Raw genomic sequence first — 24,497 nt, forward strand, 5'->3', positions numbered from 1 at the left:
ATCGCTGCCTCTCTTTAAAAAACGGAAGGTGACTGGAACCAGGGCAAGAGTCAGCTAACGGTGGCATGTGAATGCCGGCTCAGTGTCCCGGCCTCCCGATCTCCCACCCCCAGCCTACGAAAGCACACTATGCCCCTTTGCAATTCGTACGCTTTTCAGCTTTCCAGGTGCCTCTTTGGCTTCGTCTCAGCCGGACAGAATCCAAACTGGCCCCCAGCTGAGAGGGTGTCAGAACTACTCGATGGGGCCCCTTGGGGAGCCTTGTTATTGCAGACAGACAGACCGACATGTAACCCTTCTGCCAGGTGCCAATGGAAGCAAGGACTGGTTCCATCTGACTAGGTGTCCTGTAAAATACATAAAAGACCCAACAGGGGGAGTTGAGAGCTCCCTCCCGCTGGGCCTGCTCGCCACGGGAGTTACGTCTGCATAGACAGATGCTGTGGACAGTGGTCCATGCTGTGGGGTTTGCACCAGATTGGCCCCACATGCCCACTGGAGCACGGTCACACCTGCTCTGAACACACCTGCTCCCGGGGCTAGAGCTGCCAGGCACTGAAGGAGGAGTCTGTGATACCTGGAGCACAGGTATTCTAGGTATCATTATTCATGAGCATTGGCAGAGCTGTGCAGGAGGCCCTGGCGTGGAATAGCAGAGGATGCTGCAGGTCAGGACCGAGGGGCATCAGTGGAGCGGGCGGGGAGTGCAGGAGTGGACTAGCAAAGGGAGCTGCAGGCTGGGATCGAAGGGTATTATTGCCAGAGCTGTGAATGAGTAGCAAAGACAGACATGGAAAGCTGCGGGTCGGGATTGAGGGGCATCCGCAGAGCTGTGTGTGGAGAAGGCAAGACTGGCATAGCCGGGCGGCTGCGGATCGGGACTGAGGGGCATCTGCAGAGCTGTGTGTGGAGAAGGCAAGACTGGCATAGCCGGGGGGCTGCGGGTCGGGACTGAGGGGCATCTTCAGAGCTGTGTGTGGAGAAGGCAAGACTGGCATAGCTGGGGGGCTGCGGGTCGGGACTGAGGGGCATCTGCAGAGCTGTGTAGAGGGAGCTTGCACAGCTCCTTCCCACATCAACTCTGTCTCTAGCAAGTGCCATCCAACCCCCTCCCTTGCAGCAGCGCAGCGAATCCAACAGGCCACTGTCCATTGTTTGTTTCCCACATTCCCCATTTGCAAAGCTGGCCAGAGCCATGCGCAGGGTGGTGGGACGGGGCCGTTGCGCTGCCTGCCTTGTGCGTGCCGTATTCGTCCCTAACCGATCCAGCATGTGGGAGGCTTTGAACTCCCTTATTCAGCCTTCCTCGCAGAAAAGGTTAGGAACCAGCAGCAGGCTCTCGTGACATGGAGCCTACGTCATGGGGGCACTGGAGCGGATTTCTGAGGGCTTCTGCTGGGACCAATTTTGTTCAAAGCGCGTGGCACGTTGCATTGGTTAACGGCAAGCACAGCATATGAGAAGCAGGTGGCAGGCTATTTGCATGAACGGTGGGTCAAGTGTGGAGAGGGGTAGTGGCGGCGATGGCTGGGATCTGGATTTATCCTCAGCAGCAGGGATCTGGAAGGCTTCTCTCTCTAATAATCTTCCACCACATTTGTAAACCTACGAGATCTGGAGACTGTATGGTGCCATGGGGACTCTGGAAGCCTGGCTTCTACTCCTGGCTCTGCTACTGACCTGCTGTTTGCCCTTGGACAAATCACTTCCCCTCAGTTTTCCCTCCCACCCTTTGTCAGCCTTGTCTCTGATGGCAGAGCTGGGAGTGATGCATAGGTAAACTGAAGCCTCTGCCAGAGTCTTAACGGGAGTTCAATATTTAGTAAAAAGCTCATAAACGTGGCAATGAACAAACCCCAGAAGATCAGCTCTGCACAGCATTGGAGTTTTGGATGAAAAATAGGTCGATATAAAGAGAATCGTCAGAGTTCCAAAATGGCCAGTTTGCCAAAGTGTCACTGTTGCGTCTCGCCATTTTTCAGATCCTTCCCCTGCTTTCGCAAGAAATCAGACGTGCTCTGGGCTTTGCTCCTCGTGGAGCGGTGGGTGCTCAGTGTCCCTGGGAGTCTGTCTGTCGGTGTCTCAAGGAGGGCACCCGACAGCTGAGACACTCAGGATTAGAGGGCACTCTTGAAGATTTGGGCCTGTATTGAGGTCAGAGGTGCCACAGGAATCCCTTGGTAGAAAAACCGAAAGGCAGGGTTGGGAAAAGAACGCAGAAGTCCTGCTTCTCAGTCCTCTGCTTTAGCCACCAGACCTATGTCGAGTCATTCCTAGAATATATCTGGACAGTTCACTCAGTCTCCTTACCCCCGCTCTGTCGAACCCCAGAATGCATTGTGTTATCTCCTCCAGAAAATCTAGCTCTGAAAATCCAGCTCATTAGATTTTCTGCTCAGAGTCTTTTAAATGATTTTCAATTTCCTGTCGGGATAGTTTTTAATTTGCTTCTGAAGCAGGGTTTGGAAGGGGAGGGGAAAGCAAGTCTAAAATTCAGCACTAAATCCCCCCTCCCAGCCAGTTTTTGTCCTTCCTCTTAGAAGATCAGTGTGTTAGAGCCTCCCGCTTTTGCTGCTTCCTGGCCATGAACTTGGTTTCCTATGTGATCTTTCTCTTGCTGAAAAAAGAAGGCTCCCTCTGCAAGATCTGGAGCGCAGCTCTAGACCCCACCCTCCTCCCGGCAGGTGAAATTATGGAACAATGGCTGCCCCGGATCCAACATCAATACACGAGAGGGACTTTGATCTGAAAAGCCAAAGATTTGGGTTTGTAGCAGATGCACAAAGGAGTTCTGTGCGTCTTGCCGCATTCTGTTGCATGCCGGGTTTGTGGCTGGATAGGCAGCATCTCTCCATCCGGCGGCCTGCCTCTGAATGGCTGGGGCGGCGATAGTGCTGTCTATGGATTTCAGTCATGGCGGGTTCTCAGCCCGTTTCCTAGCCGGGGAGGTGGTTGTATCCCAGAAACTAGGACTGTAACTGTCGCTGGCTGGCAGGCTCAGCAGAGAGGCTGAGGAATAAGAAAACAGCTTGTGGATAAGGCACTGGGCAGGGACTCAGGAGATCAAGATTCAGTTCCTGGCTCTGCCACTAACTCCGGGGGTGACTCTGGGCAGGTCACTTGATCTCCCTTTGCCTCAGTTCCCCATCTGTGAGGAGGCCGTGGGGTCTAGCGGATGTGGTGCTGGAGCAGGTGTCAGGGTACCTGAGTTCTCTTCCCAGCTCAGCCACTGACCCGCTGTGTGACCCAGGGCAGTCACTTCACCTCTGATTCCCCCTTTCACATCCATCTGGACTGTCAGCTGTGTGTGACGGGGGTCTCTCTCTCACTAACTGTCTGTACAATACCGGGCGTGGGAGGTGATACTGTGATAGAGCCAATAATGGGCCATGGAGACATGTCTCCCACAGGAGGGGAGAGGCCTCAGGGTTGTGCAAGGCAGGCTGCTGTGTGGAGAAATAGGACATCACTTCCTATTGCTCTCGATCCACATCTTTTACCGACAATATACATGACAGTCATTCTGCCACATGGCTCAATTCTAAGCAGGGAAGCTTGGTACAGCAGTTACCCACCAGCTGCAAATGGGTGGGTTTGTTAAATCTGGGTAGATGGATGGGTGAATTTTTTGAGAGAGCAGGATCTTTTTAACAGCAAATGGCTAATGCTACCTTGGTCTGAATTAGGAATACAATAATCCCATGGTTTATGTGGGGAAAGCACACTTCTAGCCTGACACTACAGTTTGAAAAGGTGAAATGGCTGCAACCTTTCCCCATGGTTCACTTTGTAAATCAATCAATACATCTAGGTTTACAAAATCACCAGTGTCCTTGAAAGGAAACGAGCAAAATGTTGGGGGTGGTTTCGGGATGGGAGAGACTTAAATCAATTAGAAGTGGAGCATGTTCTAACCAGGCCTGGGAACGTTCAGATTGACCTCCCCTGGACATTTATGGAGTAGGAAGAGCTAAGATGTGTGGGAGCAGTAGGTGTCTTTCCTGCTTTATCAACATGATCCACTTACCACATGCAAACTCACCCCTGTCTTGTGGGTCAGTTCATTAACAAAGAATCATAAGATAACATAAGATTCAAACTTTCTCACCCAGACTGGGCTGCTCTTAGGACTCCTCCCTTGGGACTGCTCTGCCCACACCCTAGATCCTCACTCCACAGGTAGGCCCTCCCTGGTGCCCTGTACCGGTGTAGGCAATGAATTGCTTCAGCAGAACCCACTCAGCTTTCTCCCAGCAGGATTGACACTTGGTATCTGGGTGGGGCATTTCAGGCAAACCCTGTTGGCTTGTTATGCTATGGTTAGCGTGATGTAGTACTCCTGCCCTCCCTCCTGAAAAGTGACTGACAACCCCCTGTGTGGAACAGCGGGGAGAGGTGTGGAGAGGTGTGGAGCGTGGCTGGAGAAGGTAAAGGGTCATGCTGTCTGCATAGCAATGCAATGTTGTGATTGCTGATCAGAACGGAGCGCTGTCGGCGGCAGTGAGGAACAGGCAGACGATGGCCTGTGGGCTGTTAAGTGGAGGTAATGTTTAGAGGAGAAGAATGTATTTGTTTAACAATGATTTATGCCGTGTTGCCGGCTCTTGCTGTTTTATTCTGCAACTTGTGTTATTTGGTGTTTTTCTTCAAGCCCCAGCCCCTGGAGCCAGGTGATTAGATGAGATTTTCCATTTTCATTTTACAAAATGAAAGTTTCTGGCCCTTTTGGTTGCGGAGAGAAATTGGAAGATGTGATCCCTTGTGACAGGGTAGCCGACCCACTAAAGGAAATTGGACTCAGCTCTCCGGGTCCTGGCCAGGATCCCTGCTGGGCCAATGGAGAGGGCAGGGCAGCATCTGGGAAGCGGTAAGAGGCCTGAGAGTGACTTGAGCAGACTGGCTCTGTGAGGAAGAGCAGTTCCTGGGGAGGGCTGGAAAACAGGAGCGTAGCAGCCTCTGACTGGGGTCCCCAGGCCGGAGAGCCAGGGCTGAGGTGCTGCTGAAAATGGGAAGGAGCAGCAGAAGGAAATGTCTGCTGGCTGTAAACTTCAGAGCCGCAGCCAAGGGTCCAAGGGTGAGGAGGGGAGCAGATGAGGGGTGTCTCCTTGCCGCCCGAACTGGGTCCCAGAGGAACCAGGAGAGGCTCCCAGGGGAGAGGCTGTGAGGGTCCCACTGGGAAGAGCTGGGTTAGGGCTGGGGTGGCTGTGCTGGTGGAGGGACAGAGGATGGCTGGGAGAGTCCAGGGCTGGCGGAAGACACCAGGACGGTGAGAACAGAGCCACGTTTTTACAGATTCAGTGCATGGACCTGACGTGGACGTCGTTGTGGCTCTTGCGCTGTGTTTCTGTTAATGAACTAGGATGGACTTGAGGACGTGCTTGTATTGGACTTACTGGGCCCTCAAGAGGCACTGGGTGATGCCACTTGCAGGGCTGCCCTGAGGCCAAAAGGGGGCGCCCAGGAGGAGGCCATTTGATTACACCCCTATATATGCCAAGACCCGATCCCTGGTTATTGGTTAAATCTCATGATTTTGGGGGGGCCTGACTCAGGACTTCTGGGCGCTTGTGGTTGGTCTTGCTGTTTTTTCCTATTATCTGTGCTGCAGTAATGTCTAGAGACCCCTGCGAAGCCAATTGTGCTGGGTGCTGTACGAACTTAGAATCAGAGACCGTCCCTGCCCTGAAAAACTTGTTGCTATTGCATTGCAGGGGCACCTGGGAGCCCCAGTCCCCGGGCAGGACCCCTCTGTGCTCGTTGCAGAATAAGAAGCCAGTCCCTACTCTAAACTGACAAGCCAGCAAAGGGTTAAGTGGGAAGGGGTGGTACGCAGCGGGACCTAGCACAAGCTCCCCTTGTGTTCCTGTGAAGCACGACAACTTCCCAGCCCCCTCGCCAAAAAGTCTCTCCAGCCACCAGATCTCATGTTTCTTGCTTAAAACACTGGATTCTTCCAAGCCATTCAGAGCCCTTCACATTTGCTCCTTCATCTTGAACACACCCTGGGTGCTGACAACGGCCCTTTATCCCCAAAGCATTCGCGGTGCTTCATGTGACCCTCTCCCCTTCAGGCGTCGCATTCACTCCAGTTGTTTGATGTGATAGTGCTTTTATTTTTTAAAGTTTCAGGACACCCGAGTCCTGCGTGGCGGGATAAGAGGACTATTGAGAGAGTGGCTTTCATAGCCCCGCTTCCCCATTGGCCGCAGGGTGGATGATGGGCTGAGAAGGGGGAAACGTGGGGGAGTCTGGGAAACCCTTGGGCAGGGGTGTGTGTGGAGTGTGGCTGCTGTTTCTGAAGTCTGCTCCTCAATGTATTGCTGAGTGAGATTTATCATCTCTCACACACACACTCACGCACCAAAACACACAAGCCGGCACCATACATGCCCATACAAACCCAAGGAGACATTATCAGCACAGCACACTGAGTGTTGCCAAGTGTAACCCTATCCTCATCATCGGGGAGGACCATCCGCCCACGCTGGGACTATACACTGTGTCCCTCTGCCAGCAGCATCCCTGCCGTAGAAGCTGGTTGCTCCATAGTTGTCTCCTTTCTCCCAGGGCTTGTTTGTCCTCATTACTTTTTGATGGGGCGGCGGGTGTGTGTGTGTGTGTGTGTGTGTGTGTGTCTTCCACGATTCCTGGCAAATCCAGGGAATATCCAAGAGGCCTCGTCTACCCTTGGCTTTTCCTCCAAAAGTTTCCCACCATTGCTAACTAACTGTGGTTCAGTTCCATCAGGCATAGGGATGGTAGGAGCTTGGTCCCAAGCAGCCACTGGCCTGCTCATTGAGTCCAGCTAGGCAACATGCTGGTTAAAATTCCAGCCACTCCAGTGCTCAGGTCCCACCGCGATGGGCGCCGTTTAAGAACCTGTGGAGAAAAGAACCGTTCAGGTGCCATCCACAAGGTAGATCTGTCGAGAGAATTGCAGGTGATGGCAGCTCATGGGGCTTCATTACCTTTGAAATGCCCTGAAACCTTTAATGACACTGGAGGGGAGCTGAGGTTTTTCAAAGAGGGGCTGAGAAAACTCTGAATTAATTGGGAGATTTAATGTTGGAAAGCACAAAGTTAAAGCGAATCACAGCCCAGGATCCCACTAGAGCTTCCTGGTGGGAGGTGCTGGCCTGTTCCCACATATGCATTAGACAGGAGCTGGGACAGCTTGCCCTTTGACACACAGTATCCAGGGGCCGCCCAGCCCTTCGCAGGAGGTGGAAAACCCACCTCCCTGCTTCCCACGACTACCCACGCAATAGATACCGGGGCGCTTTTTGAGGAGAACCAGGGACAGCCCCATTGTCCCGCTCTGTGACACACACATCCTGTGCCCAGGCCCCGGGAGAGAAGTGGCTGAATGCAGGAGGTCTGCCTAGCACGGACCCTCTCTCTGAGGCGGGAACGCCTTGAGCTTGTGATGTGGCCCCAGCACCTCACACCCTCGCGGATGGATGCAATTCCTGGGAGAAGGCCTGTAGCTCAGGTCCAGACTGGCCCCATCTGCAGCAGTCTCTTCCCAGCAGTCTTGCAGCTGCCCAGGTTTCCACTGGAGCATCTCACAGTGCAGTGCCTCACATCTGGAAATTACCCAAAAGCTCCTGCTCACAGCAACAAGGTTTGGCACCGTGGGATGTCCAGAATGCACTGGTGCAACCGTGGCTGTGGTACCAGAACAGTTCTTTTCGCTACAGGTTCCTGTACTGCACCCATCACCATGGTGTCTGAGCACCAGCGCAGCTGGAATGTTAACCAACATGTCCAACTGCGCAGAGTGATACAATGTAAGGGAGCTGCTGTCCTCTCCTTTGAGCTGCCTCAGTGAAACAAGGGGCAGAATGAATAACCACCTTCAGCAGAGACTATTTATCCCCACTCCCCGGCCCCAGGGAGGAAAGAAAGGGCTACAGAGGGTTTCCTGCAAAAGGCAGGGTCGTTCAAGGCCAGCTGGGTGAGCACGGAGGGAAGCTGGGCCCCGCTCAACCTTGTAGCTCATGAAAAGTCGTTAGAGACAAGACGACGCGGTGCCGTGAATGTTCTGCAGTGTTTTCACCCAATTCACTTGGCCTGTGGCTGCACATGCCTCTGGGGATCACGTGCTGCAAATGTGCCAGGGAGACCGACAGCAGGAATTTATTATCAGCGTTGTTATTCTTTGCATCGTGATAGCACTACAGGCCAAGAGCCCAAGGCCCCATGGTGCTAGGTGCTGTACAGACAGAACAAAGCATCTGAAGAAGTGAGGTTCTTACCCACGAAAGCTTATGCTCCCAATACTTCTGTTAGTCTTAAAGGTGCCACAGGACCCTCTGTTGCTTTTTAGACAGAACGAAGGGTCAGTCCCTGCCCCGAGGGCACCACAGTCTCAGCAATCTGTTGGCCTGTCTGCGGCTTAGTGATTTCTGGTCTCTAACTGGAGCCACCTGAAAGAGGTCTGGTTTTCATAAAGCACCGAGCACCTGCGCTCTGAAAATCAGGGCCCTTGCATGGGTCTCCGTTGGGGCCCCCCACAGCTGCCTCTGTGGGGATTTGAACCCAGGGTGCCTCCGACTGTAGACAGTTTAAAGCTGGTGCTTAGACCACTCAGACCCAGCGTGGCAGAATACGGGCTTCTCGTCCCTGTGTGAGTGCCTCTGCACTTCTTTAACGGCCCCTCGCTTGGAGGATTTTTATCCTCCGCAGGGAATTTGGTGTCATCTCTAAAGGGACACACACACACACACACACACACACACCCTTGACAGCGCTGGGTTTGTGCTAAGGTGGCTCCTGGTGGTGCCTTTGCATTTCTCGCCCGGCTGCCAATCAGCCTGTGACACGGTGCTGCCAGCAGCACTCATTGCTGTCGGAAGTGTGCAGTACATGACGCTTTCCTGCTGCCGTGGAGGGTCGATTTCCGTTCTCTCCAGCCGAGCAGCAAGAGCAGCAGCAGCAGCAGCAGCCTGAAAATCCATCGGTGAGTGTCGGCTGTACACGGGGGTCTTTGGAGTGATACAGGAGACAGGCTGGTGCCGAGGGCTGAAGCCGCCTGCTTCCCCTGGGTGCCGGGATCAGGGTGGAGAGCTTATGCCGGTTGCCACATTTGGATCCCTCCCAGGGGGGCTGTTTATTTCTCTTATTGTCGTTAGCAGCTTTGAAGGGATCTAAAAGCAACAGCACCGCCTCATCCTGCCTCCCCCGTGACGGCGCCCAGGCCCCGGTTCGTGATCCCTGGGGGGGCCGTGTGTGCGTGCCTATGCTGATTGCCTCTCTGATTTCATTCACAGGGGCCGCACTGCACGGGGAAGGGTTTTGCTCAGGTCCACCTTAGGGCTGAGATAGGCAACACCTTACGCCACACACACAGAGCACAACAATGTCCCCCCACCCCTTTGAATAGCCAAGGGCTGGGCGGGCTATGAGGCTGTCCGATTGTACAGGGCGCTCTGCCATAGCTGGGTATCCAGGCTAGCTCTATAGCCATGTGGGGATGTGCTGGGGCATTGAATCCAACAGTCTCATAATCCCTGATCACATCTGTTCAGTTGCCCCCTCCCTCCCTCTGCATAGATTATCATGCACATTAAAAGTCTGGTCCCTTCCTCCTCTCCAGATAGCTCTTTCCCCAAAGCTGCTTACAGAGCTGGCCTGTCCAGGGAGCTGTGTGATTTGGGGAGAAGGAACCAGCAATTGCTTTCTTCAAGCTGAGGGAGGGAAGGGGAAGGACGTGGATCCCCTGCAGACATCCCACAAGGCAGGGCATTGGGGTTCTTGCATCCCGTCGCCTCTGTGACTCCCCTTCCATCTCTGTGGCAGGATCATTCAGCACAGCTCTCTTCTGTGCCTCTGGGCACTATTTGTAAACTATGCATCACACACACACACACACACACACACACACACACACACACACTCACGTCTCTGCTTGCCATGGAAACCTTGCCATAGCAACCATGCCGGAATCCAAATTTAAACGGGCAGGGCAGCTGAGTGTGTTGACCCCTTCCTGGTAGCCCAGCAAATGGGCCTGATTCTCCTCTCCCTTCATCAGTCTTACAGCAGCGTCGCTCTTTGGGCTTACATGGTGCTAATTCTGATTGACACCAGTGCGAGTGGGAAAAGGATCAGGACTATGGTGCAGCGAGGGTCCAAACCTGCAGTAACTGCGGTAGGATGTAGGATGTGACACCCCCGTCCTTCTCCCTCGCGTTGTCATTTCCACTGGTGTAGAGCAGGTGCTTCCCACTCCCTTATCCCAGAGGGTACATTTGGCCCTTGCTTTGCACAGGTGTCAGTGACCAGCGAGGGGGACAGCAGACGAGATTCAGGCCTGTGGGCCCCTGCTGTACCCTCACAACACCCTTGGGAGGGAAGGAAGTTCAACCATCCCCAGTTTACAGATGGGAACTGAGGCCCAGCACCGCCACAGTTGGCCTGGGTCAGCTGACTCGGGCTTGTGAGGTTCAGGCTTCAGGGCTGAAAACTTGCTGCATAGAGTTTGGGCTGGGGCTGGAGCCGGGCTCTGGACCCTCAACCCAAGCAGGGTCCTACAGCCCCAGCCCGACCGTCGACACAAAATGTTTAGCCCCTTAGCCCAAGCCAGCTGACCTGGGCCAACTGCGGCCATGCTGCAGGGCTTGTATCCCCTGGAGACACACCTTGCCCAACGTCACCTAGAAAGTCTGAACCCAGGTCTCCTGAATCCCAGAGGAGAACATTAAATGCTGGACTATTGCAGAGGGGGGGAAACTATTTTTTTTGGGGGGGGGGATGCTCATTTTATTTGGAGGGAAACTTGTGGCTTTTAGCCCCCACATATGATCTACTAGGGGGACTATTATCCTGGTTCTAAGTACCCAGACATTTAAATCTGCCATTCCCTCACTGAGACATGACAAAGATAAACAAAAGATGCCATATTTGTGAGGCCTACTAAAAAACAGTGATATTGACCAGGGCAGGACTGAGTGGGCAAAGCCTGACCAATCACTTCCTACCCAGGAGTAGTCCTTCCTTTGTTCATTCACCAATTTTCTAATGAAAAGAAAGGGCTGCTACACTCTGTCTTTCTTTAAAACTGTGATCGTGTTCTCCTGGATTTTCCTGCAGGTGAATTTCTTTCGCATTGTGATGAAGCTGGAAGATTGCATCCATCTCTGCTCAGAGCCCTAGTCAAAGTTTTAATTCATTTTTTTTTTACTAGTTCCAGTTTGCAATTTGGTTTCGTAATGAGGGAACAGGTCTGTTGGGGCTACTGGTTTTGGGAGGGCTATTGGCCCATTATTTAAAATCAAACAGAGACCAATAGAACTCAGAAGAGACCTTATTAAAATAATCTAATGGGGTCCTACGGAATTGCATCTGGGAAGCTGAACACATTTTGAAGAATTTAAAAAGAAAGTCTTTAAAGGGAAGTGATTTTAATCCCATACTTATGGAGAATCTTCTGTAGTTCTCACTGACGGATGGTAGCAGGGATGTATTTGTAAACTGTTTTATGTTTCCAGCACTTTTCTCCTGCATCAGACAGTTCTTTAAAAGATTTATCTCCTGTTTCCGATTGGTGCAGGGAGAATATAGTCTTAGAAGATGCCTATTTAGGGAGATTAATCCAGACAGAATGTTGCTACATATCAGATCAGACACATCCCTTTGCTTGGCGGAATCACGCAAGTCATTTAAAGTGTCGCTGTTCTTTCAGCACTTTCATTTAGCAGAGAAGGAACCAGAATCCATCATCACTCTGTGGTTTTCCCCCTGTGACTGTCAGCTGGGGAATGATGCAATAAAGCCCCTCGTTAGGGCAAACAGGGTTAAACCACTGACTCATTTAATGATATCAACACCTAATATCACATCTCAAGATGTCTATAGCATCAAATCCTTCCAAAGTGCCTCACAAACTGTTACATGCACAGAATTCACTTCATTTATTACTTACAAGCAGCCACCTCTGGGGTGGAACATGGCAGCTGGACAACAGCCCATAGTAATTCTCCATTCCAGTTTAGTACAGGAAGCTAAGGAAAGCGTGGGTGGTGTTCTCACTGACTTCAATGGAGTTACTCGGATTGATACCAGCTGAAAATCTGACCCTGGGATTGGATGACATAAGCTATTGAGGATTTCCTGGGTTTACTAAAGTAGCCCAGAAACTGCTTGAGAGGAGCTGCTCTCGAGGGGAAGGCCACAAAAACGCAAAAGGAAAAGGGGAAAAAACCTCTTATGCCACAATCATTTTCAAACAACTCGGGATGCAGGATCTGAAAGGAGCTTGGGCAAAGTTTTGCATCGGTTCTTGTTTCAGCCAACCAGTGTCCCCTCTCCACTACCAGGGGGGCTGGATCCTCAGCGGGTATCAAGTGCCACAGCCAATGGGGCTGTGCTAACATATACCAGCTGAGGATTGGGCCCAAGGTGACCAGACCACTGCGGGGTCCCGACAAGAAATTAAGGTTTCTGTTCTGCCTGGCTCCCTTCCGACCTCCCTATATAAACCAGACTTCCCCTCATCCACTGAGACAGGGGAGCAGGCGCTCACCTTGCCACCAGGGGGAGTCAGAAATGGCCAGCTCCACTCTATCCCATGAAACCACCGTAAGAAATAGCCCAGGTAGGTTTTAAACACTTTTGAGATCTTTTATTCTAATATTTGCCGGGCCAGGATGTGAGTGCACCATAGACTGGAGCCAAATGCTGATGCACGGAGACAAGGCATTACACCACTGTCATATCTCACTTTACCAGACCTTGCCAGGCCAAACTAGGGGCCTGATCCTGTTCTCATCCATGTCATGGAAAGAACTGTGTCCTAAGTTACCGTACTCCAATACCCTCTACATTGCTAGGGCTTACCATACCATTCCCATTCCAGAAATGGGCCAGACCTAAAACCTGGGATCTGAGCTTCTACAAAGTTTAGGACACAGATCTGAAGTTTACATTTGTCCCCTAACACTACCATGGACTCAAACAAAATCCCACAAGCCCCCAAACTTCAGGCTAGAAGCTAAACATTACATCTTAGGCCATATCAATCCGGGTCCATCTTAGGGTACCATCCCATTCAAGACCAGACCAGACGCTCCTCTCTTTCCTCCCTGGTTTGGGCTGACAGTCTCTTGGGCCTGCTTCTCCTCTTACTCATGCTGGTATGAATCCGGAATAACTGTCCTGTAATCAGTGGGGTTACTGCAGTGACAAAGCAGAGCACATGACAGCAGAATCAGGCCCCTTGAGCTCAGGAGAGTTAGAAGCTGGGGAACGGTAAAGCTGGGAGGTCAGGCTGACCCTGGGAACTCAGACCAAGATCCTTCCTTCACATCAGTTCTTTCTCTCTCTTCCCAGCCGGGAGGGTGGAAGGATGTTTGCAGTGTGCCAGCAAGACATCCCCCTGAACGCTCCGTTCCATGAGGGCAAGCGGGACCCCACGCTGGGCACGGCCTTCCTTGCTGAACGGGAGCTCAGGCAGGACAAGAATTTCAACTTTGTGGCAGAAGGGTATGACAGCAACGAGAACTGGAGCCAGGCGGTGGTTGGGACCCGGATGGAGGGGGGCTCCGGCCAGATAGAAAACACGACAAATCCAGCCGATAATCTGGTGTTATTAGTGCAGAGTCAGACAGCTCAGGGCAGGCTTAGGGACGCTGCCCGAGGGCTGAAGTCAGACGAGCTGGGCCTCTCTGAGGAGGATGTGCGCAGCCCCCCCAAGGGAGCCGAGCTCAGCAGCGCCGAGAAGGAGAAAGCGGCTACCGAGGACACGGCCAAAGAGTGTGGCAAATTGGCTGGCTCCCCCTTAGAGGACAATGGCTATGCCAGCAGCTCCCTCAGCATTGACAGCCCCGACAGTAGTACCGGCAATGCCTGGGAGGCACCCACTGCTGCCATCAAAGACCTGAGGAACCAGCCAGCACCTCAGGGGCCCGACGCTGATCCCGAAAACTCCTCCGACTCAGACACTGTCTTCCCGGTGCTGGCCGAGGCCTTCCAGAACCTCCAGGACAAGATGAGATTCAAGGAGCGGGAGAAGGAGAAACACCACATCCACCTGGTCATGTATCGGCGCCTGGCCCTGCTGCGCTGGATCCGCGGCCTCCAGCAGAAAGTGGTGGACCAGCAGAACCGGCTGCAGGAGAGCTTCGACACCATCCTGGACAACCGCAAAGAACTCCTCCGGTACATCCAGCAGGGCGTGGTGTGTCCCAAAGCACCGGCTCACGCTGGCCTGTGAAAGACGCTCATCCCCCATCTGTCACAGTTCAGATCCCCCCCAACCCCTTACCCAGCTCTAACCCGTTGTTTCGCCTGAGCCCAGCATCCAGGATTGGGCCCCACAGAGCTTTGCAGTCAGCTCCCAGGTTCTGCACGGGAGGCTGGCGGGAGATGCTCTTGCCTTATGCACCCAGGGATTTCGTGATGCATGAGGCTACTAGACCTGACGAACGCCACGTGGTATTTATGAGCTGGCACAACGTAGCTAGAAGCACGTTCCCGTCGGTTTCGGTAAATGACTCTAGCTGAGAGCACAAGTAAAAAGTCCAACATGTGCCCCAGCTAGCAGCTGAGAAGTCAGGGAACAGGAGGGGCTGGTCCCATTTGAAATGAGCCTGATTAACCCTTTCTTAACCCTACCCCGCATGCCGCATATCCCTTTAGCACAAATCATTAACCCTTCGCCAGCTGATCAGTAGCCAGGATTCACCAGTGTTCCCAAGACCCCAGTCTCACTAGAGAGCTCACTTGAGACCTGGGGTCACTAGTGAATCGGCATAGGCCAGTCAGCAAGCTAGTACCTGATTAGTTGGCAAGAAGGTTATTTCTGGGTGGAATGTTCCCTCATAACAATACCCCTAAGGACGGTCTCATCCCTTATGTCAATCTACTGACCTCTCTCTGCATCCATCCCACGTCCTTAGCTTTCTCTCTGTCCATCACAGCCGAGCTGCCTACTTCGAGGTCCAATGAATGCCCAGAGGCTCTCAAATTTCACCCTAAATCCATAACCATTTAGTGCTTCGAAAGTGATCTGTCAGGAACAGCTCATCAGCAATGTCATTGCCTGGCTCCTCTCAAAGGGCTGGGTCTCCCCAACAGGCTCTGCAAGGCCTCCTCTCATCTCTTTCTCCTCCTCCCCCTGCAACCACCTCTTTCCCTCCCCACCCCCCCCGCCCGCCTTCGCTATGTGTGACTGCTCCCCCTCATGGCCGGCCAGCACAACTTCAGCCGCTCTCTGCACTGGCTGGGTGGCCGTTCGTCGGGGTCCCCTCTGCAGACAGCTCCCCTTGCTGCTGCTTTCACCCTGCCTGCCTCTTCCAAAGAGTGTTCTCTAGACCCAGCCTGTTGGGACGGTTGGTTACCACAGCTCTGAACGGGGCACAATTCTCTTCACAATCCAGCTTTGCTGAGGCTCGGGATCTGGTATTGATCTTTGAAACCCACCCTAGAATTCTTTGAATTGACATTTTAAATAGGAATCCTATTCCCCATGGCTCTGCAACGTTAGGAAGGTTTGGAATTGCCCCCCAAATACGTCCTTAGCGTGGAGCATGAATCTCCACATGAAAATTGCTGTTAAAATCAGAGACGGGAGAACTCCGCTGGCCATGGTTAGAATCCACTGGAAAATCACGACTTCTGCGCTGAGATCTGAATTCAAAGCTTTTAGGTTGAAGGTTTCATTTGGGTTCTAGCCTGCAGAGTTTTCCCTCCCCTTGTTGTTCTAGAAGCCATGATAAGAACTGCTGGAAAAAGAGAATCTTTATTCATAGATTTAATGGCCAGAAGGGACCATTGTAATCATCCAGTTCTAGCCTGACCTGATGAATTGCAGGTGACAAAGGTGCTTTGAAGTCAGGTTATGGTTTGCATTGCACAGGCTGCAAGTTTCTTAGGGAACTTTTTACCCCACCTCCGTACCATCTACTACATTTCCCATGAAAAACACCACTTAAATGGGGGAGGGGGAGATGTTTGAAAGAGCCCAAATCAAACCTGGAACCATGAAGCTCATGGAAACACTAACCCTCTCCTGGATTTTCCCTTCTCTAGCTCAAATCGTAGGGCCTGAATCGGAGAGTTGAGATGCCAGATCAGGCTGTTTCGTTGGTGGAACATATAATTGCAAGTGGTGCATGTCGCTCCCACATGTTCATTGCTGCTACGGGAATGAGCTCCCGACTACATTGTGTGTGTCTTGTGTTGACAGCCAATGCTTTGTAAGAAACAGATTGTGTATGTCCAGCAAGCGCTGTAAGAATCGACGAGTTGCATATGCTTGGGGATTGTAATCTGCAGCAAAGTGTGATGTGCTCTGAGTGTAGAAGTCCATCTGGTGACAAAGGCCCTTGGTTCAGCAAAGCATTTCAGCTCATGCTTGAGTTCTTCCCTATTTGGCAATGCACTTAAGCCCATGCTTACTTTAAGCATGTGCTCGCACTGTAGCTTTTAAGGCCATCTGACCTCCTTCACAGCACGGCCAGATAATTTCACCCAGGGATTCCTGCAATAAGCCCAGAAATTCTGTTTGAGCTAGAGCGTGTCTTTTAGAAAGATGTCCAGTCTTGGCTTAATTCCCACTGATGTCTAGTTACACATGAGCTTACCTGCTTTGCTGATCTGAGATGGGCTGATGAATTGGGGTCAAAGAGAGAGACTCATACTACTAAGAATTGACCTCAGAATGCTTTAAAATAGGTTCAAGTTTCATTTGACTCTAATATTTTTTTCACATTCAGTATTACAATATATTGATTTAGATTTTTTATTATTTATATATATATATATACACACACACACACACACACATACACACACACCTATCTACCTACAGTATATATTTAAAAACTAGGTGCCAAATCAGAAAAATCCCCTAGTAATAACCTTTCTCAAAGCTGTGCTGTTCATGGTCTATTAATTTATTATTATAAAGTAAAGAGATTAACTTTTCTAATCCATTTTTCCAAAGAAAAATGCACATACAGAGTATAAGAAGTGTAAGAGAGATTAAAAAGAGACTATTGTGTTTATTTTGGTATATTTTCTTAAAAGTGAATTTGCTCCATATTCTATTATTCTATTTATTGTACTGTACTAGGGGAGGCAGTGTGGTTTAGTGGCAAGAGCAGAGGCCTAGGAGTCACGAGACCTGGATTCTGTTCCCACCTTTGCCACTGACCTGCTGGGTGACATTGGGCGTGTCACGTCACCTCTCTGTGCCTCAGTTTCCCCATCTGCAAAATGGGTGTAATGGTACTTAACCCAACAGAGTGCTCTGAGATGGACAGATAGATGAAAATTGCTATATAAGAACTATGTATTATTATTATTAGATTATATTCCATGCTCGCTGCACCTTCACAAAGCTGCAGTTGATGCCTGCAATAACTTCCATTTTGCACCACGTTTCTTCATATCTTCCAGTAAGCGGAAGTGAGGACATGGTCCCATAGCCCTCACTTACTTGTGTAGTTCCAGGAAAGTCAACAAGACGAGGCACGTGACTAAGGCTTGCTCATGAGGAAAGGGGTTGTAGCAGTCAAAGCTATGATGCTGACCCTGCAATCTTTAGACTGTCAGCTCTGCCTTCTTGTTATACAGCTCTTCAGCACCTAACACAACAGGGCCCCAATTCTTGACTGGGACCTCTAGGTGCTACCACAATATAAATTAATAATAACTGAGTCAGTGGGCACTGCAGGGTCAGGTCCTGTAGAGAGCAGGGAAGCCCCATTGCTGTAATAATGAAACACTGGTAGCCTGGGTTTTGACCCTGAAAGGATGGAAACGATGAGCTAAAATGGGCGATTTTCTTTAAGAATCAGTTTTTAAAGAGGTAGCATTCAAAATGCAAGAAGGCGACCAAATCTTGTCCTGGCATCACAGAAGAAAACCTGCAACAGATTTCTCGCCATCTGCCTCCCGGCCAGGAGGACTCCAGACTCTTTGTGAGAAGAAGTACCTTGCTGCTCGAAGGCCATCACTGCTTTCATGTTTGCTTCTATTCTAGGGCCTGCTGGCTGTTGTCTGTATCATTGACATGACATATTATACATATTAATAAAGTTTGGAGATTAATAACAGATCCCACAAAGTACTCCTTTACTACTCTTCAACAGCTGGCTATCGTACTGTGCATGATATTTTCATCCTGCTCCTGTTGCATGAGGGTTAGAACACCAGGGACCTGCTTTTACCTCACTGGGTAGAACTGACGGAAGGCAATATACATTGTTGCAACGGATGTTCCAGCCTTCACCTGCATTTAGTCCCCGTGTCTGGAGACAGAGCTGTATGAAAGAGCATCTTGAGAGCTGCTAGTGGGAAGTGAGTATACGGCACGGGGTACTGGAGTGGTGCTGCAGTGGTAGCATGTCGTCTCTGGACTGGAGGAGAATCAAGGTCACAACTTGAGGGTAGAACTGATGTAGAGGGTGTCATGTGCTCAGCACCATGCCTCTCCCCAGAGTGACCTCCTTCTGGTCAATGCTCAGAGCACCATCAGTGGGCAGCCTTGTAACCTTCTCCTCCAGCCCAGGCTGTGACATGGGGCTCTTGATGGCTTAGATAAAATCAGAGCCAACCCTAGTCAATACGGGTCCAATAAATATTGATATTGCCCTCAGCGTCTGCCAATATCCATTCATTATCCCCATTTCACAAATGACAAACTGATGCCTCGAGAGATGAAATGACTTATACCCAAGCTCACGTACAGGGTCGATGACCGATCCAGGAAGAGAAGCCAAAAGTCCTGATTTAAAATCCCCTCCTCTAACACTAGACCATGATCTCTTTCACTTGGGTTTCTGGTGAGGATGGTTCACCCTAGCTCCTTCCGTGGCCCCACAACAGGGTCTATTCAGCCCTGCTTTCTGCTAAGTATGGGATGGCTTTAGAGCTCTTGAGGTTCCTGACGGGACTGGGGGGTGTAGAGCTCAAGCACCACTGTGCTTCCGTAATACCCTCATAAATGGTGCCTGGATTCACCGACTTCCTGGCATTTATGCATCAATTTCACTCACCTCTCCTGCCGGTGGCTCATTTCAGGACAGTTGCTGCTTACCTCTCTCTAGCCCCCATCCAAGGCAGGCTAGGAAAGCACCCAGAAATGCACTGGCTGTCATGTCCAATTGCGTAAACTGCAGGACAAGACATGGCAAGCAGAGTGCAGAGCGTGACAGAGAGTGAATACAGCTTGCCCTGTCAGATCAGCTTATCGTAGCCGATTACAGAGAGCAGGAGCTGCTGTCCCAGAAACCTCGAGTTTCATGACTCATGTCAGGAAATTAATAGTCAGACAGGTTTTCAAGCAGGAGTGAGAGTTGGGCCCGGTGACAACGTGGCACATCTCACGTGGAAGCGTGGTATATGACCTGAAAAGGTCTGGCCCGTGCAACAATGTGGCACGTGTCATGTGACAGCAGGGCACGTGACCGGAGATGGTCCAGCTCTGAGACAATGCGGCCCAGGTCACGTGACAACATGGTACAGTACCTGAGATGAGCCAATCACACAAGAACGTCGCCTATGATCTGAGAAAGTCTGGCTGTGTTACAGCATTTGCACGTGGTCAGATGGAGTCCAAGTAGGAACATGAACTGATTCAGGCTGAGGCCTTGTCTACACTGGAGATCTGCCCTGGTTTCAGACTTCGATACCTGTCCAGTGCTGTAGGTGCATCACTGCAAACCTTCCTGCTTGCAACTGGGATGAGCTGCACCTGGGTCTCACCTTGTGTCCACAAGGGGATTCAGGTGTTGCAGCCTGGCTGGTGGCTGCAGGTCAAAATGTCTGGAATTGAGGCCAGTGCAGACAAGATTTCACACTCCCTAAAGGCCAATGTCCTTTTGGAGGAACCATTTTGCGTTGCATCTCCCAGATTGGACATGAGCCCGTCAGACACTTCAACACCAATGTTTTCCCACCTTCCGAAGACAAAAGCGGCCACACGGTTGGGCGCAAAATGATTAAAAAGCCAGCATTATCCAGCCGAACAGCTCACAGGGCTGACAGTGGGACAGAGAGTCTTTACCAACAGGGACCTGCTCGGCACCCAGGCCATCTGACATGTGTTCGGAACCTCTATGAAAATCAATTGGTCGATACTGATTCATTTGTAGAAGACAAGGGTCCACGTTAGAAAACCACCCCAATATTTGCCCCACTGACCATCCGCCAATTCCAAAGAGAAGCCAAGGACTGGCTGTATCTCGGGCTGAGCTCACCACTAGGCGGAGTCGTTCCAAGGCAGTGTGGAGGAAGCTGATGTTGCTGGTGCTTGGGCTGTATCTACTCTGGGGCTGAAAAGGTGGAGTTCTGCCTCCAGGGCTGGTACAATGGCAATACCAACCAGACGAAAAGCTGACATAGGGCTAACCCAGAAGCTCGGGATCCCTGCCCCATCCCCCAAAAGTAGCACTCCAGACTTTACAGGTATATCTCTGAAACCAAGTCCAGCAATCAGTCTGCCTCCCTCCCTGTTCATTTACCTAACTGGTGCGGAACGGCACTATAAACACCTGCACAGAAAAGGCCCAGAGTTGTAGGAATTCCTCTCTGTGGTCCTCTGCAATTTGCATGTACAATTGTGCGCGCACAATCCCAGTGACGGCATGTGCAGAGCACCAGCTGGACTGCTCCGTGCCCAGGGGCACACGCGGCGTCCATGACATCCTGGATGCGGTGACGCTTGTAAAACATCGGCGGCCGTTTAACTTTTAAAAATCCAAGACAGAGGCTGCTCCCCATCTCCCAAGCGTGAGCAAAATGGAGCTGGTGCTAACTTCTGTGCTGTTCCCATGGGCTGGTTTGGTTGCATTATTTACCATCCTCCGATACCAGGATGACTGGATTCCCTGAGCTCCCCAGTCCCACCTGCCCTGCAGCTGTTGGTTAATAAGGAGAGATGGGATGTTTGCTACAGGCAGATGGGTGGCAGATAAAACACCTGAGTATTGACCTAAAGGTGACTTTGCCTAGGGCACTGCAGAGATTAAATAGAGATAAAAAGGGAAGCCATACCAGGCCTTTGAACCTTCCGTCACCTTTCCCCCCTCTTCTTTCCAGCCCCAACAACCTGTGGGAATTCAAAGCTGCCGTGGCCACTTTTAAAAACAATACACACGCACAAATCTAGGCTCTATTTGGAACCCAGGGCCGGGAGGCTTTGTTTTTTTATCCCCAGGTTCACCGCTCGGTGGGGGCTCTCAGGAATTTTGTCCCTCAACATCTGCCAATTTATTAGGAATTGTGTGTGCTCTAACTTTATTTGTCTAAGGAAGGAACATTTTCCATTTTGGCTTGGGCTCTAATTCCAAGCCTGCCTGCCTGTGGTACATTCACTCAGACAGGGGCTCTGCGGGATTAAGAGAACATTAGACCCTGGGCTGTCTGCTGTCCTGACCCGCAGAGAGAGCGGGTGATTCTCTGTTTATCTTGGTTGAGTGTTTTATATAAATAATTATTTCCAAGGTAAATATTGTGAAAATCCAGATTATTTGCTCAAGAAATGAAGGAATAACTCGGGGAGCAGATCAAAGGGGTAGATCTGCTCCGTAAACAAGCGGCTTCCTTCTCGGTTATTGTGAAGTTCCCTCTGCTTATGCCCTCAGTGCTGGTTTTAAGAGAGCCAGTTTTGATTTGCAGAATCAACCTCATACCGAGTTTCCAGCCCCCTCTAAATACCCAAACAAGATTTGCAAATTAATGAAAACCCCTCCCAACTGCGGGGGGAGGAAGGGGAAAGCCTGACGGCATGCCAACTTCAGAGTCCACCAGGGCTCCTTTACTATTTCCAAGACACTCAGATCTAGGGAGATTATAACTTTGCAAAACAAATTCCCTTCATGCCTGTCTTTACAATCGGTGGCCTCCATTATCAACCACACCCAGCCTGCTCTTGTCAGCCTCCCACTGTCCCTCCCTCTCTCAGATGACTATCATTGCTGGCTTGCCCTATTGCTAACCTTTGATCTGCAGGGCAGGCCAGTGACCTTCCTTCTTTCACTGGCCAACATCAATTTTGCTCCCAGCAGGATAGATACAGCAGGCAGGGGGCCAGAACCTCACCTGGTGTAAAGGGGAGAAGCCACTGACGTAAGTGGAGCTATGCTGATTGACACCAGCTGAGGATCTGGTCCAGTGCTTTGTCTGTCTGCCATTGTCCCCAGCGAGGTCTCCTTGCCATGCCTAGGTCTGGGATTGCATTCCCCATCTCCCTTGCGCTGCCCATGCACCTGAGGCCTGCTGTTTAGAAAATCACCTCCACGGTGGGGTTTTTAATTAGTTTTTTCTTTTTAAATCACTTGTTGTTTCCCAGCCAACGTAACCCCAGCTGATGCAGCTCTGACCTGCGCTGCGGACATCGGAAAATAAATACAAAAGGGACGGGGAGGATGGTCCTGCAGTTAGGGGTCTTGGGTTCAAATCTCTGTTCCACCGCAGACTCCTTCAGTCACTTCGCTTCTCTGTGTCTCAGTTTCCCAACTATAACATGGGGATCACTGCCCTGTCCCACGTCACAGCAGTGTTCTGAGGAGGAATACACAGAAGATTGTGAGGGACTCGGCTACTCTGGTGTCGGGGGCCATGGAAGTACCATGGAGAGACAAGCACAAAATGAAGAGGTAATGAACAAATGTGATGCCGAACTTGGGAAGTACCAACTGGCAATGAGATCTGCCTTTCTTTCCCGCCACCCCCCAAATTCTTTTAACAAGTGTTCTGGCCCAATCCCAGCATTCTGCACGGGGAGGGATTGCAGGGTTGGTCCCTTTGTGATAAAACATAGGTGATGATCCGTTAAATATTAGCTTAAATAACAGCACCTCTCATGTCAAAAGGATCTCAAAACCTTTACACACTACGGGCCTGAGTCTGATCTTGCGTATGCTTCGTGTAACACCACTGACTTTTGCAGAGGTGCTCCTTGTTTAGGGCCTGATCCAAAGTCCATTGCAGTTAAAGGGGTTTGAACTTGCATTAGTGTAAGTGGGAGCAGAATCAAGATACATGTGTGCGCACACACACACGCATGCACACACACACACCACTGAACGGCAAACCCTCTGGAGCTGGGGGTGATATCTTGAACGCAAGCATATCTCAGCAGTACAGGGGAAATTTTAGCTAATGACCCCAGGGCATGAGATCATTATTTGCCAGCCACAACAGACAGGGCCATTTGTTTTTTAAGGTCTCCTCTGAAAGTTTATTGTTATTATATTAAATCCTTGTAATCTTGGACCGATTTTACTGCACAAAGCAAGATTTGGCCAAAGTGGCCTTTCTTTGAAAATTAAAATAGCATTTTTTTAAAAAAATCAAGTATTTATGAAGGTTTGATGGGGAATATTTTACCTTGTTACTCGAATCCATTCTAACTATTTCCAGGATTTTGTGGGCTTGAAATATTTGTTAAAAATAAGATACAATGGTGCGATAACTGATGCCAGGAAAGTACCAAAGAAAATTAATCACCTTGAGCCCTTAACATCCAGAGATGCATTTAAAACCCTTTTCCGCTCTGAAAAGTGACTGTCAAAATGGCCTCATGGAATTCCACATTTAATGTGTCTCAGAGACTTCGAGATCGAATGAGCGCCATTTGTTAGTAAAAGAAAGATTCTTCCCGCTCACCCCCAGAAATGTAAACTCACTCTGGGATCTAAGGGTCAAGCGGGGCTCTGCTGGCACCTGTCCTCTGACACCCACCAAATTCATTTCACGCCCCAGTGATCAAAGGCTCAGGACCCTCGGCCAAGCTGGGTGGATTCTGAGCAGCCCTCTGGAGGTGAAAGGCTCCGGCGCAGGATGGTCCCCAGAGCTCAGGTATTTTCCCTTGCTGAGGCGACCACGGGACTCACAGCTCCCACTCTGGCGAGGGAGGCAGTGAACCTAACTAGTGCCTGCAAACAAGTTACCCTGCAAGATGAGCTCATCCACGTGTGCCTCCGTGCTAGACGCACCTGCTGCAGCTTGGGAGGTCTCTGGAGGATGCCAAAGCAGAAAGAGGAGCGCTCTTTGTGCCTGGTGCTGCAGGCAGGGCTCAGCCGTGCCGCCTAAGGGCATCTGGACAGTGGAGTTAAGAGCCCTTTTTGTGCAGCCCTCCCCTTATCCTTCCATGAGCTGTGTCGATCTTGCAGCCCCCTTCCCTGGACGCACCCACTCGGGACGACAGCAGCACTGCTGCTTGTGCTCCAGGCTGAACTTGGGCTCCAAGCTGACGTGTGGGGTTAAAACCAAAAAGAATGGATGTTGTCAGTGCTGGAGCATGGGGGAGCGGGAAGAGCAGATACAAGGAGCCTTCCGCCCCTTTGTGTACCCTTGCATGGGGCCAGGCATCAAACCTGTCCTCCCAGGGTGAGGGTCACCCCTGTCCAGAGGAGACAGCACAAGGCAGCAAAAGGCCACTTCAGTCCTACATCAACCCAAGCACAAGGATCGGGAACTTTTCATCAAAGCCAAAACATTTTGCAAAGATTCATCAGTTTTTGTGCTCCAGGGGCTGTCCGGTC

General features: G+C 50.9%; 1 protein-coding gene across 2 annotated transcripts; it reads left to right on the forward strand.

Annotated features, from left to right (window-relative positions):
- The first annotated feature begins 8,845 nt into the window (after positions 1-8,845).
- Positions 8,846-18,064, forward strand: C20H1orf216 (chromosome 20 C1orf216 homolog). 2 transcript variants are annotated; one of them, XM_034754265.1, is made up of 3 exons: positions 8,846-8,962; positions 10,037-10,153; positions 13,333-18,064. In XM_034754265.1, exon 3 carries the CDS (start codon positions 13,349-13,351, stop codon positions 14,213-14,215), a length of 867 nt encoding a protein of 288 aa, XP_034610156.1. In that variant the 5' UTR covers positions 8,846-8,962; positions 10,037-10,153; positions 13,333-13,348; the 3' UTR covers positions 14,216-18,064. The 2 variants fall into 2 exon arrangements, with proteins under 2 accessions (XP_034610156.1, XP_034610155.1); XM_034754264.1 differs by lacking the exon at positions 10,037-10,153.
- The last annotated feature ends 6,433 nt before the right edge of the window (positions 18,065-24,497 follow it).

The sequence above is a fragment of the Trachemys scripta genome, chromosome 20 (assembly GCF_013100865.1).
Source record: "Trachemys scripta elegans isolate TJP31775 chromosome 20, CAS_Tse_1.0, whole genome shotgun sequence".
NCBI classification, from domain to species: domain Eukaryota; kingdom Metazoa; phylum Chordata; order Testudines; family Emydidae; genus Trachemys; species Trachemys scripta.